The sequence below is a fragment of the Tupaia chinensis genome, unplaced genomic scaffold (genome assembly GCF_000334495.1).
Source record: "Tupaia chinensis unplaced genomic scaffold, TupChi_1.0 Scaffold000594_1, whole genome shotgun sequence".
In the NCBI taxonomy this organism is placed as follows: Eukaryota; Metazoa; Chordata; class Mammalia; order Scandentia; family Tupaiidae; genus Tupaia; species Tupaia belangeri.
In genome coordinates, this window is record NW_006160110.1 from 1,848,591 (window position 1) to 1,862,413 (window position 13,823).

At 38.0% G+C, this 13,823-nt stretch overlaps 1 protein-coding gene across 1 annotated transcript in view; it reads right to left on the reverse strand.

Annotated features, from left to right (window-relative positions):
• Positions 1-1,354: 1,354 nt before the first annotated feature.
• The window catches only part of SMAD4 (SMAD family member 4), a 52,978-nt gene continuing 40,509 nt past the window's right edge, over positions 1,355-13,823 (reverse strand). The window contains 3 exon segments of the mRNA XM_006158395.3: positions 1,355-3,164; positions 4,638-4,773; positions 13,221-13,389. Of these exon segments, the coding sequence (XP_006158457.1) occupies positions 2,953-3,164; positions 4,638-4,773; positions 13,221-13,389 (517 nt within the window). The 3' untranslated portion in view covers positions 1,355-2,952.

Below are 13,823 nucleotides of genomic sequence, written 5' to 3' on the forward strand. Positions count from 1 at the left end.
TCTTTCCTACAAAAATGGATTTTTAGCGTAACGCAATATGGATATGTGATCGGTTTACGCAGATACTTCAGGTGTGGTTATCGTTAAGCCAGACCATGCAACCTGTAAAGCTGCACTGTTTACAGGAGGAAAGGAGTGGGTGAGCTACTTAGTGGCTAGGGCAATACGATCGAGCCAGGTTTCTGTAAAAGCAAGGGTATATGGCAGTGGTTTATTATCATTATCTTTGTATGCCAGGGGCAGTAAGCCTTAAGAAAAAAAGACTACCCCACAAAAGAATCTACTCCTTGGAAAATAAAGGCAACATCATTAAAGATTTCCATCGATGATGCACTGAAAAGGCACTGGACAAAAGTAGAATGAGTCTTGCACTAGACTTGGTTCAAATCTTGTTTAGCTTTCATCAAAATTCAACATTTTGAGTGTCTTTGAGATGAAATCAGCTAAGAAAAAACCCCACCCAGAACCATATCTTCATAATCATGAGATTCTGAGAACTGTGCAAACTATTTTACCCTTAAAGTAGACTTAAAATTTTTAAACTAGTGAGATTCTTCAGTCTTACTTATCAAAGAGGACCACCTGTAAGAAATAGAAATACAGTTTAAGTTTGGTCAGGAATAACTGATCATATTTTCTCAAAAAAACGTGACTGAATCTAGATACAAACATTATAAGCAATTAATAACTACAAGTACCTTATATATTTTATGGCTCTTAAGAGAAAGAAACCAAGACAGGTAGCTTGGCTCTGAAGAGAGATTTCTTAGCAACTACTTTCCACATACTTTCCCCAGATCATTAAAAATGAAAATCTTCATCAAAGTAGAAAATGAGGCAAGGGATTATACCATTGTATGGTTAAATTTATAATAACATCATCTGAATTTTTAAAAATCTGTTTAGCTAAACCCCTCTCTTCACACTCCTATTCCTCTTTCACAGTAAAACAGACCTAAAGTCAACAATTCCTAGAGAAGACATCTTTTTATAAATCTACCAATAAAACTTACATCACCAAACTTTTACAGATGAAAATTAGGTCTTTACTGAAAGTGTCTGAGAGGACTCAAGAGTATGAAAGAATTGTAGAGAAGTTATTTAAAAAACAAAAGACATGTAGCTTAGATTAAGATCTATGTTTAAATCAGAGCAATAAGCAAACTCAGTGATTTTTCTAGGCTGGTCTAATATTATTAAGACCTTCTAAGCGAGGCAGCAGAAGACTTGTTCATTTCAGTTGATGTAAGGAGGACTATCATACAAATGTGTTTCTATAGCTCAAACATATTAACACACCTTAAATAATCTTAGTAAGTTTACAAAGTCTCTCCAATCAGAAAGTAAAAGCATCTAAAAACAATCCTTGATTTTATTTGACACTGTTTATCCTGTAGACAATCTATTTTATCTTGCAATCAGGACTATTTTTGCACCGTTAAAAGTCAGAAAGTAACCAGCTCTTTACATGATACACAATGTCCATGGGGAAGCCCTGGTAGAGGATGAGGGACAAATAAAAGCTGCCCAATAGAACTGGCTGTTGCCTGTCGGTTAGTAGAAGGTGTCTTGCCACTGAGATTGGACTCAAAAGTGCAAAAGGAAAACATTTTAAAAATCAAACCTAGAATTCAACTTTGTAAGTGGAGATTCAGTTTTATTTATGCTACTGGCTAGGTAAAAAGCATACATATTGTGTCTGTGGTACAGTCAATACATCTGCAACTTTTCTACTTAAATCTCTATACAAAGTCACTGCCAATTGATATGATCATTGATGGCAAAGGGCTTAGAATAACCAAAAGGTATAAAAAAGTTTGCAGTCTTGCCCCAAGATACAAAAACTGAATTTTAAACAATATCATAACATACATGATTTAAACAGTATACAAAAAAAAGTCACACATCAAATCAAGTACAAAAATATCCAAACTACCTATATGAACGGTCATGTTTCCATTATTCTTCCGCACAGTATTTAACATCGAATTTAGCAGTTTCCAAAATACTCCTTACTTAAGTATAGGCACTGCCACCTTTGCAGAACAGGGAGATATTAGGCAGGGTGACACTGCTTTTAGTGTTTTTAAAAATACAAAACCTTTCCCTGTGAATTAATAAAGGAAAAGAAATTCCTCTTCTAAGCTTCTTAGTAATCAGCCTTGCACCTAGAAGTATAGAAGAATACGTCTACTGTTTAACAGGGCAAAAGTACACTTCTTGATAAATAGTCTTCCAACATGGATTAACAAATTTAACTTTAAATCATTTCTTTGTCTGGTAAATTTAAGGAATTCTCAATATACACACAAATTAGTGTTTTGCCTTGGTAAAAATAAAACTGAAATTGCAAGACAATCTGAATTGAAATCATCTTCACTGGTTTAGCTTGCAAAAAGTATTTTGAATAAAAGGTTATAATACATTACCACTGTATTTTTAAACACAGAGTAAAGTTGTTCTTGGTAAAATTAATTCACCCACATGGCACAATATTTTGAAGTAAAGTATGTTCAATAATAACAATTTGCACACAAAATAACATAGGTGAATTAACTCTGAGAACTTCTCTGCCTTTAAAAACAGCAATATTAGAATTTATTCTGTAGAATGACACATGTATCAATGTTCTGCATATAAAAGGCTCTAAGACATTTGAAAGGGCTAAATTTTCCAGCGCTGGAATGATTCCTTCATACATAACGGTGAAGATTTAATAAAAATGTGTTTCTCCTGATCTTCAAGCTCTGAGCCATGCCTGAAAAGTTCTAAACAGGAAAAAAAAATTGTTTTAATCCAGTTTCTGTCTGCTAGGAGCAAGGCAGCAAACATACTTTCAACCCTTTATGAAAGATAAAGCAGAACAAAAGTGAAATATATCTTCAGATTACAAACAGGATTGCATTATAGTCCACATCCTGGTAATATTGAGGGCCCCACCAGTAAAAGACCTCAGTCTAAAGGCTGTGGGTCAGCGATAGGCATGGTGTGAAGGACTTCATCCAGGAGCTGGAGCGCCCGGTGCAAGTGGATCTCAATCCAGCAAGGTGTTTCTTTGATGCTCTGTCTTGGGTAATCCGGCCCCCAGCCTTTCACAAAACTCATCCTGAGTATGCATAAGCGACGAAGGTCATCAACACCAATTCCAGCAGCAGCTGACAAACCTAACAGAAAAGATTTGGAAGACGTCAGAAAACAGGGTGATCTCTTCCCATCCTCCCTGCATTCACATTAATAAAGTGACCAGCTTTACTTCTTTCTCCTCAGCATATAATTTCTCTGTCAAAGTGCCAAGAAGTAATTATAGGTCTAAGCTTTAAACAACAGGGACTGAGAACTTGGTTAAGGCAGTCTACATTGCACATGTGTCTTCTAGCTACTACCAATTATCAAATCAATTACCATAATCCACCAACACCCAACTACTTTTCTAGAAGTAGAGGTGAAGGGATTTTTAAAAATTAAAAAAAAAAAAAAAAACACTTGTTTTTAAGGAGGCAGTACATGTCTATAGGTTGGGTCTAAGAACCCCACTGTCTAATGGCCTTGTTCAGAGTTAAGACATGCCTGATAATGAGGCGTGAGTCTGCCTGGTTCCACTAAGACTACCTGGATGATTCAGATGGTGTCTGTCTCAGTTCTGCAGTGTAGCAGAGATGGCACACAATTATTCAATGGGGCAACAGATGAGAATACAAAATTAAAAAGTAGTTCTAGATTCTCTAGTAAATGAATGTTTATAACATCAAAACTAATAATCAATGGTTTAGATGCCCAAATTTAAAAAAAAATCAAATTATCTTAATAGATATACCTTATCTCACTCTAAATTGTAAACTCCTGAATGTAAGTCACAACAGAGACTCTGTATTAATTTTCCAGGTAGAACACACAGTCATATAGTCAATCTGCATTCATCAATATTACAATGATACTAATGGGAAGAATTTGCATGTACTGTAGAGAAACCTGCAGGGCCACTGCAGTTTTCTTAGCCAGTGTGATTTGCTTACCACACTGAAGAGGTTAAGAACAGGGGTTGAATGAATCACTAGTTATGCCTTCAGACGTGGAAGATGGGTGCCACGTGTTTCCATCATAAAAGTCTATAGTCAGGAGTTTAACTCTGCAGTAAAAAATTCCCCATCAGTGTGAAACCTGGCACACAGTTCAATTTCACCTTAAAATTAAAAAAAAGTCTACAAGTTACCAAAATACCACCCCCTCACTTAGTTTTCTCTCTCCATGCTTAAAATTATAGAGAGGTGTTCAATTCTGAAATGGAAATATGCTTTCCTTACCAGAATAGCCAAGTACTTCACTGATTAAACCCACCCTGGCTGGTGAGGCCGGAACCTTGATAAGCATCAACAAAAAAAGGGCAGATGGAACAACATAACAGAATAGCAATGCCTTCTCCTTTATCCCATACTCCCTTTTCAATACAAAAAGAATGCAAGTAGGGTCCTAGGCAAAGGGCAACTATTAAAGAAGAACAGTTTTTAAAAATTCAAAAATGTCATCATCCCAGTAAAAAGAACTGTAATTATTATTATTGTTTAAAATAACTAATCAAATGAATTGAGATAAAATGCCAACTATTACACTTCTTTACCAAAAAGCAAAAGCATACTTACTGATAGCTGGAGCTATTCCACCTACTGATCCTGGGCCAGGAATGTTTCCGGCCACGGCTGCTGCCTGGGCGGCGGCTGCAGCTGGCCCGGCTGCCTGCTGCTGCATCTGCCGATGACACTGGCGCAAATCAAAGACCTTTAAAACAAGTTAAGCTAATGTTCATCAAGTCCATCAAAAAGATTCTAAACATCAAAAACCAATACACACACTACTTAAAATTCATAGCTTCATTTTACCTCAAGAAAAGAATTAATTAAAATTTTACATTTTTATGTAGACTGTAACTATATAGAACCAGTCAGAAAAAGGGGCTTGGAGCTCACCCAGAGGCCCATTTCACTGTCAGGATGGCACTGGCTACCTCGACCCTCTGTACCTTTTATGTACTGATAATCTGGGGAGAGGAGGTGGTGTCAACTAGTACAGTCCCTGTGAAAAGCACCCACCTGTGTAAAATGAACAGTTAGCAATGTTCTATTGCTGAGCTGTCTTCAAGCTGGAGTTGATGGCTTTGGTCACCTGGCAAATATCTTTTCTTTCTTTTTTTCTTTTTTTTAAAGAATGAATTTAATTTTACTTTTTTTTTATTATCGGGTTCCTTCCTTCCTTCCTTCCTTCCTTCCTTCCTTCCCTCCCTCCCTCCCTCCCTCTCTCTCTTCCTCCTTCCTTCCTTCCTTTATTTTTTTTTTAATTTGTTAAGGGGCACATTTGCTCACCAGAGAGAGAAAGGCACAGAAAGAAAGTGAGAAAGGAAGCTACCAGGTCCAGGACTCAAATTGTAGTTGGCTATGTGGGAGTCCATCGCCCCAACTAGCATGTCACCTGCTGGTCCTAGCAAATATCTTTTCTTACTATCCTGTATTGTAAATATAAAGTGTTGACTACTTAATCTGGGTGATGATTATATGGGATTTCATTAGCCTCTTTCCTACTTTTCCATATGCATAAAAATGTTCATCATCTTTAAAGACAAAAAAGAAAAAGCCTAGCTTTGAATCTCATCACTGAAATCTGCCAAGTATAGAATTAAGTTTCTTAAACCTCATTGGTGCCTCAATTTTTTAATCTGTAAAATGAAAATGCTGGGGCCAGCAAGTGGCAAGGAGGTTAAGGTGCTGGATCTACATGGCTGACAGCATAGTTTGAGTCCTGGACCCAGTGGCTTGAAAATCATGCCAGATTCATGTACACTGGTGCCCAAAATCCCAAGAAGGAACTGGAGGAGAAGAGACTGCAGCATGGCCATCGGGGGGGGGGGGGAAGGAAAGGGTGTTGTCCTCACTTTTTCTCTCTCTGGGGGTAGACATGGGGTGAGGGGTAGACATGTAACCTACAGCAAAAACTAAAAAAAAAAAAAAAAAAAAAAAAAAAAAAAAAGAATGTTGGGCTAGCCCTGTAGCATAGCCCACTAGTTAAGGGAGCCAGATCTCACATGGCCAACTGTGGTTCGAGCTGCAGTCTGACACCCTGAAAAAAACACCAGGTATGTGTGCGTGTCTGTCCAAAATCCCAACAGAATAGAGAAACGGAGACAGGACTGTGGTGTGACCGTGACCATGTCCCCTTGAGTGTTTTGTCTTTCTCTCTTCTCTCTCTCTGGCAAGCTCCCCTTTGGCAATTCAAAAAATATGGAAAGTCTACTACTTTCATAGGGTAAATGTAAACGTGGCATAGTACACTGTAAGCTGTCAATAAAAGTTACTTATGATTTTGCTTTTGGCCTTCCCTGTAGTCCATTTACCTTTGAGGATGTGGGAAGGAGGAACTCATATGTAATTTCTATGTTTCTTTAGCAACCAAAGGACTGGAACAGTAAAGAAGGGAATGCACTTTTACCTTTATCCTCATAAAAGTGGAAAAATGTTCTTTTAATAAGCAATAAATTATGGATACATCATATCACCGTATTTTGTGAGGAAAAAAATTCTCCCTGGACTAATATATTTGCTTATATTTACACTGTTAAAAAGCAGTGTCAGGACCAGTAGTTGGCGTAATGGCTATGTCGCTGGACTCCCATGTAGTTGACCATGGTTCGAGTCCTGGACCCAGTGGCTTAAACTCACGGCGTGTGTGCATGCATGCCCAAGATCCTGAGAGGAGAATGGAGGAGAAGGCGGATGGATCCCACATGTCTAGCTACATGGTATGAGTTCCAGACCCATACCTTGAATATGCTGGGTGTATGCACATGTATGCCCCAAATCCCAAGAGGAGAATAGAGGAAAAGACATTGCAGCATGACTATCCCCCACTGGGGATACTTTCTCACTTTTTCTTTCTCTCTCTCTAGAGAACACATGTGCCCTATAGCAAAATATTAAAAACAGACAAACAGAAGGCAAACTCCCAAAAGGGTCTTGGCCCCCAGTTTTAGCCAGACTAGACCATGGGCACCTGGTATCTTATGTATCATAGCCAGAAATCCATGTCTACCAACTAATGAAGAAATAAACAAAATATGGTATATAGAGTATTATTCAATCATTTAGAAAAGAATGAAGTACTGAGACCAGCAGTAAGCAAAATGGCTATGTCGCTGGACTCCCATATAGTCGACTGTGGTTTGCGTCCCGGACCCGGTGGCTTAAAACTCACGCTGGGCGCGTGTGCGTGCGTGCCCAAGATCCCGAGAGGAGAATGGAGGAGAAGGGATTGCGGCATGGCCATCACCCCTGAGGGGTGATTTCTCGCTTTCTGTCTCTCTGTCTCTGTCTGTCTGGTGAGTGCACGCGCCCTATAGCGAAAACCTCTTAAAAAAAAAAAAGAATGAAGTACTGATACATATTACATAGATGAAGTTTAAAACATTATACTTAGTGAAAGAAGCATGTCACAAAAGCGATATTATATGACTCCATTTACATAAAATAGACAAATCTACAGAGACAGAAAATAGACTAGTGGCTGTGTAGGGTTACAGAGAATGAGAGTTCGGGGAGTACCAGCTGAAGGGTAGAGTTTCTTGCTGGGGTTATGAAAAGCGAGTGTGGTGGTGAATGCACACACCTATGAATATGATAAAAATCACTGAACTCTATGTATATTTTATTTAATTTTTTTTTTCTTTTTTCATGATAGAGTACACCCTTGTGTGAGAGAGAAGGAGTGAAGGAGGGAGGGAGAAGGAACCACAGTGACAGTGTCTGGTCACACTGCGACCCCCTTCCTCAGGTACTCCACACACATACCTGACATATTTGTATGTCGGTCTGGTCAGGGTGATTTTTCAGGGCCACCATATAGGATCCAGCCTCTCTTGAACAGTATATTACTGCTGTGGCACGAAGTTGACCTTGCATGTATACTTTAAATGGGCAATTTGTATGGCATATGAATTATGTCTTAATAAATACAAATAAATCTTAAAAACCTAAATGACCAGGCTTAAGCAACACCAAACAAAACAGATCTTACTTTTTCCTCTTTCTTTCTTTCTTTTTTTTTTTTTTTTTTTAGATGTTTTCCATAGAGCATATGCACTCGCAAGAGAGAGAAGGAAAAAGTGAAAAATCCCCCCCCAGGGGGATGCCACTCCTCAATCCCTTCTCCTCCAGTCTTCTCTTGGGATTTTGGGCATGCACATACTGGTAAACAAAAATAATTCTATTTGGGACAGCAGGTGGAGTGGTGGTTGAGGTGCTGGACATTCCCATGTGGCTGACCACAGTTCGAGTCCTAGACCTGATGACTTGCTTTCTCATTTTTCCTCTCTCTCTTTGTGTCCCTCTGGTTAAATTAAAATAAATGAATGAAAAATGAAAATTAAAAAATAAATAATTATTTAAAAAATAATTCTATTAAAATCATTGTTAATATAGAAAGATGTTTTTTAACTCCAAATATCTTGTCTCACAAGATATCTTACCTATTGTTCATGGCGAAATATGTGATCACTATTATGTATCTGTGCATGATAGTGGTATCAAATAATGAGCTATCTCACCCCTTTGGAGGTTTCTGGGAGGCATTTACACCAAAATAGAGTTAAATTATATTTATTTGATAATCTAAGAAATTAATTATGTGAGTCCCCACATTATTTAAGCTCAATTGTTTTAAGCACTATTCCAGGGCTAGCTCCATAAAATAATGTTTAGACTCTGTACTTTGGGAGTGGGATCACATATAGCTGACCCACATACTGAAAGATGCATCAGGCATGTGTACTTCCATGCCCAAAATTGTGATGTGCAGGGGCAGGGAGGACGGGCAGGGAAGGATTGCAGTGCCATGCCCCATTTGGGGGTGTACACATTCTCTTCCCCATCTCTCTCTGGTGAAGATGTGTACCCTCTAGCAATTGAAAAAAAAAAAAACATAAGCACCATTCCACATCGGATATATGTATTAATACTATCTGGTTCAGTGTGCGTGTGTGTGTGTGTGTATGTGTGTTTTAATACAAGGTATGCTGTGCTGGGATCCTTCTGCCTTGGCTTCCCAGTTAGGACCACTGGCACATACCACCACACCTGGCTCTGTTTTAGACAGGGTCTCAATACACTGCCCAGGTCAACCTCAAGCTTATCATCCTCCTGCCTCAGTCTCTCTGAGTCACTGGGATTATAGGTGCAACCTAGCCTTTAAGTTGGACTAGGAATCAAACCCAGGCCTCTAGTGTGGTCACAGCCTGCCCACTCCTGTGCATTTCAAAAAGCTAGTGGAAAAATGGAATTAAGTACAAGTTTACATTAGTGTACATAACTTTTTAAATGCAGGCTGTTTTACTATAATATGCATTTTTCATGAACTTTTTTAAGAGAGATTTTTCCTATAGGAGAATTGCACTTACCAGAGAGACAGAAAGAGAGAAATCACCACCTCCACGCCCCCCAGGGAATGGCCACGCCGCCATCTCTTTCCATGAACTTTTGGAAGACTTCATATACTCAACAATACCAGTTCCCTATCCATTCGTTTCAAATTACACAAGTAATCTAGAGACATCCCAGTCAGAATGGATGAGTGGTATACATAATCACAATTTCTATCTCTGCTCCAAACCACTGAATAGAAAAACGATTAAAAACAGATATCCTCAGCAGGACAGAGCAGTACGCACTGGTAACCCCAGCAACAAGCAGGCTGAGATAGGAGGATAACAACAGAGCAAGATAATCCTATTTGTAAAAATGATAAATAAATCTTTACATTATGTCACTAATTTTTAAACATAGGTGCCAAGATGATTTAACAGAAGAAAAAAAGAATCTTCAGTTAATGGTTTGCTGGAATTGGATGTTTGCAAGCATGCAAAAGAATAAAGTTGAACTTCATCCTTAAGCCATATGCAAGTATTAGGACCAGCAGATGGTGTAATGGTTTACATCACTGAACTCCCATGTAGCCAACAGTGGCTTGAGTCTCAGACCCAGCGGCTTGAAACTCACACCCAGGATGTGTGTGTGTGTATGCCCAAGATCCAGAGGAGAGAGTGGAGAAGGAATTGCAGCATAGCCATCCCCCCTCAGGGGGCCTGGGGGGGTGACTTATCACTTCCTGTCTCTCTCTGTCTCTCTGGCAAGAACATGTGCCCTATACCAAGAAAATCTCTCTATTGAAAAAAAAAGAATAATAAGTATTAACTCAAATGGATCACAAACCTGGGCTGGTCCTAGGGCTGAGTGGTTAAGGGAGATAGATTCCCACATGGCTGACAGTGGTTCAAATCCTAGCCCCAGAGGTCTGAAAAACAGGCTAGGTGCATGTGTGTGCATGTCCAAAATCCAAACAAGATAAAGAAATAAAGAAGGGATTTGGTGTGCTCGTGCCCCACTGATGAAAGCTTTCTTCCTCTCTTCCTCTGTCTCTCTGGGAAGCATGTGCACTGTCTCATAATTAAAAAGAAATGGATTATAAACCTAAATATAAGAGGTAAAACTATAAAATCATTCAAAGAAAACAAGACCATGACCTTGGATTAGGCAATGTTTCTTAGATATGTCACCACAAATGCAAGCAACCAAAGATTAAGCAGATAAATTACACTACGGCAAAATTAAAAACCTTTGTGCTACAACTCATATCATCAAGAAAGTAAAGGACAACCCAAAGAATAGAAGGAAATAGCTTGTAAATCATGTATCTGATACTGGACTGGTACTCAGAATATGTACAGAATTGCCACGATTCAATAATAAAAAGAACCCTGTTAAAAAAATAGGAAAAGGATCTGAATAGACATTTCTCCAAAGACATATAAATGACCAATAGCACATGAAGAGATATATGTCAAACATTATTGGCCCATAGAGAAATGTAAATCAAAACCATGAGATACTACTACTTCAATATACTAGAATAGCTAAATCAAAAAGATAAAATAACAGGGGCCAGCAGGTAGCATGGTGGTTGAGGAGCTGAACTCCCACTGGACAATGGCAGTTTGAGTCCCTGATCTGGTGGCTTGTTTTCTCACTTTCCCTCTATTTTTCTCTGTCTCTCTGCTAAGCACACATGCTCTATAGCAAACTTTAAAAATAATAATACTAATAAATAGAATTAAATAAATAATTCTCAAAAAAATAATAAGTATTGATGAGACTATAGAGAAATCAGAGCCCTCATATATTGCTCGGGGGATGCAAAATAACAGTCACTTTGGAAAACAGGCAGTTCCTCAAAAAGTTAAACTTACAAAGTTATTTTCTGATTCAGTAATTCCATTTATAGGTATATATTGAAGAACATTATAATGTATATCTATCCCAAAACATATACACAAATGTTCATGGCAAATGTGTTCATTATAGCCAATAAGTATAAACAACCCATATCTATCAACTAATGATATACACAAGGGTCCTCAAAAAGTTCATGGAAAATGCATATTATAAATAAACCATGAATGGATTTCAAAATCTTCCTGCATCAAAATAAAGTCATATTTTATTTCATTTTTTTCCTAATAATTTTTAAGTCCCCTCATAAAAACCCATAATGGAGAGCTGAGACTAAAGACAGAAGGTAATACCAAGACTACAAACAGAGAGTAGAAGACAGAAATTCAACTTCTTGGAGTAATACAGAAAAACTGAAAAGGCAAGCTCTAGGGCTACAATTGAGCACCTGCCTGAAAATCAAATGCTGGTACTTTGACAGCCAATTCAGAAGTGCCTCAGTGGCATAGATCACAACATACTTAAGTACAGTGCCAGAAGCTACATGTCTGACAAAAGGTTTGGATCCCTGGCCTGGTTGATCTGAAACTCCAGGCACATCATACAACATCCTAATGAGCTGGAAGACTGGAGGAAGACTGCAGCAGTCTCTATTGGAGGTGCCTACACAGTCTCTCTCCTGAATAAAAAAAAATTTAGGGGGCCAGCAGGTGATATAGTGGTTAAGGTGCTGAACTCCCACATGGTCAAGAGCAGTTTAAGTCCCAGACTCAGCAACTTAAAACTTAGGCTGGATGCATGTGCATATGTGCCTAAAATCCTAAGAGGAGAATGGAGGAGAAAAGATTGCGGTGTGGCCATTCCCCCTGGGGTGTGGTTTCTTGCTTTCTGTATCTCTGTCTCTCTGTCTCTCTGACAAGCACATGAACCCTATGGCAAATATCTAAGGAATAAAGAGAGAAAATTATATAAACACACACACACACATATATATAAATTATGTATGTATATATAAAGCTCTCTAATTACAACTATCTTTCTCTTACAAAAATAGTGTATGCTAGGGTCGGCAAGTGGCGTGGTGGTTAAGGGCACTGGACTCCCACATGGTCAACTGTGGTTTTAGTTCTGAACCTGCCTGCTTGCTTTCTCACGCTCCCTCTCTCTCATTCTTTCTAGTTAAATTAAAAATAAAGTTAAATAAAATAATTCTTAAAAAAATATTGTATGTTATACAGTAAAATTGAAAGAGGTCGAATATGTAAAATGGTGAAAAAGACCTCAGGTTTCTCAGATTCCTAATTTAAAAATTTATTAACTTTAGAATTCCCTTCCATAAAATCCTTAATACTGGCTAAAATGACATCCATGGTCTGATTTTTACCAATTTTACATCAAAAGAATACACATTTGGAGGTGTCTCTCAATATTTTCAAGAGCCTATGTATTACCCTAAAACATTAACAAATTTGCTAATAAATACGAGGACATGAAAGCAACCACATGCCTAAATAGCAGACCATGTCAATAAACGCTCCCAGAAGATGTGTTCTAAAAACTCAAACATAATTTCTGATTATTAAATACATACGACTTTTTATTTTATTTGCCAGAGGGTGCATGTGCTCAAGGGAGAGAAAGGCCAGAAGAGAGGGAAAGCAGGAAAGTATCCCACCATGGGGCATGGTCATGCCACAATCCCTTCTTCTCCATTTCTCCCTCCTCTTCAGAATTTTGGGCATGCTTGCACACATGTCTACCATGTTTCTCAAGCTGCTGGGTGAGGACTTGAACAATATGAGTGGCCATATGGGATCCAGTCGCCTTAATAGCTAGGCTATGAAGTGGCCCTAGCAAGACATTTTTCTATTCTCCCACCTCCATTTCAATTATTTAAACAACAACAACAACAAAAAAAACTTTCCAAGTCTAAAATATACAAATAAAATTGCAACTAACCTTTATATATGCACTTGGGTAAATCTTATGAACAGCATCTCCAGGTGCACGCCCAGCTTCTCTGTCCAAGTAATAACTTTGTACAAAGACTGCGTGGTCGCTAAGGCACCTGACCCAAACATCACCTTCACCTTTACATTCCAACTGCACACCTTTGCCTATGTGCAACCTTAAGAAGAAAAAAGGAGTTATATTTCACCTTGATTAGTATTTCAGATAAATTTTATTTCACCTTATATAACATGTTTAATACTGAAAACCTTTAAAAAGAAAGGACATTTTACAATGCCAGAACCCAAAGAGAGCCATTGTTAATATTTTCATATATTTTCTCCCTTTTTCTTTTCCTATGCATATACATATAATGATGAGCAAATATATATATATATATATGTATATATATTTGATATATCTAAATTTTTGGACTTATATCAGAATTTTTACATCATATAAATTTGCTTCAAGTTCTATGTCCCATATATGAAAAATATTAATAGTTGTGAGAAGTTTCAAAGAATACAAGGAAAATTCATAAGACTTCAAAAAAATTTCTAGGCATAGGGAACCAGCAGTTAGTGTAATGGCTATGTCGCTGGACTCCCA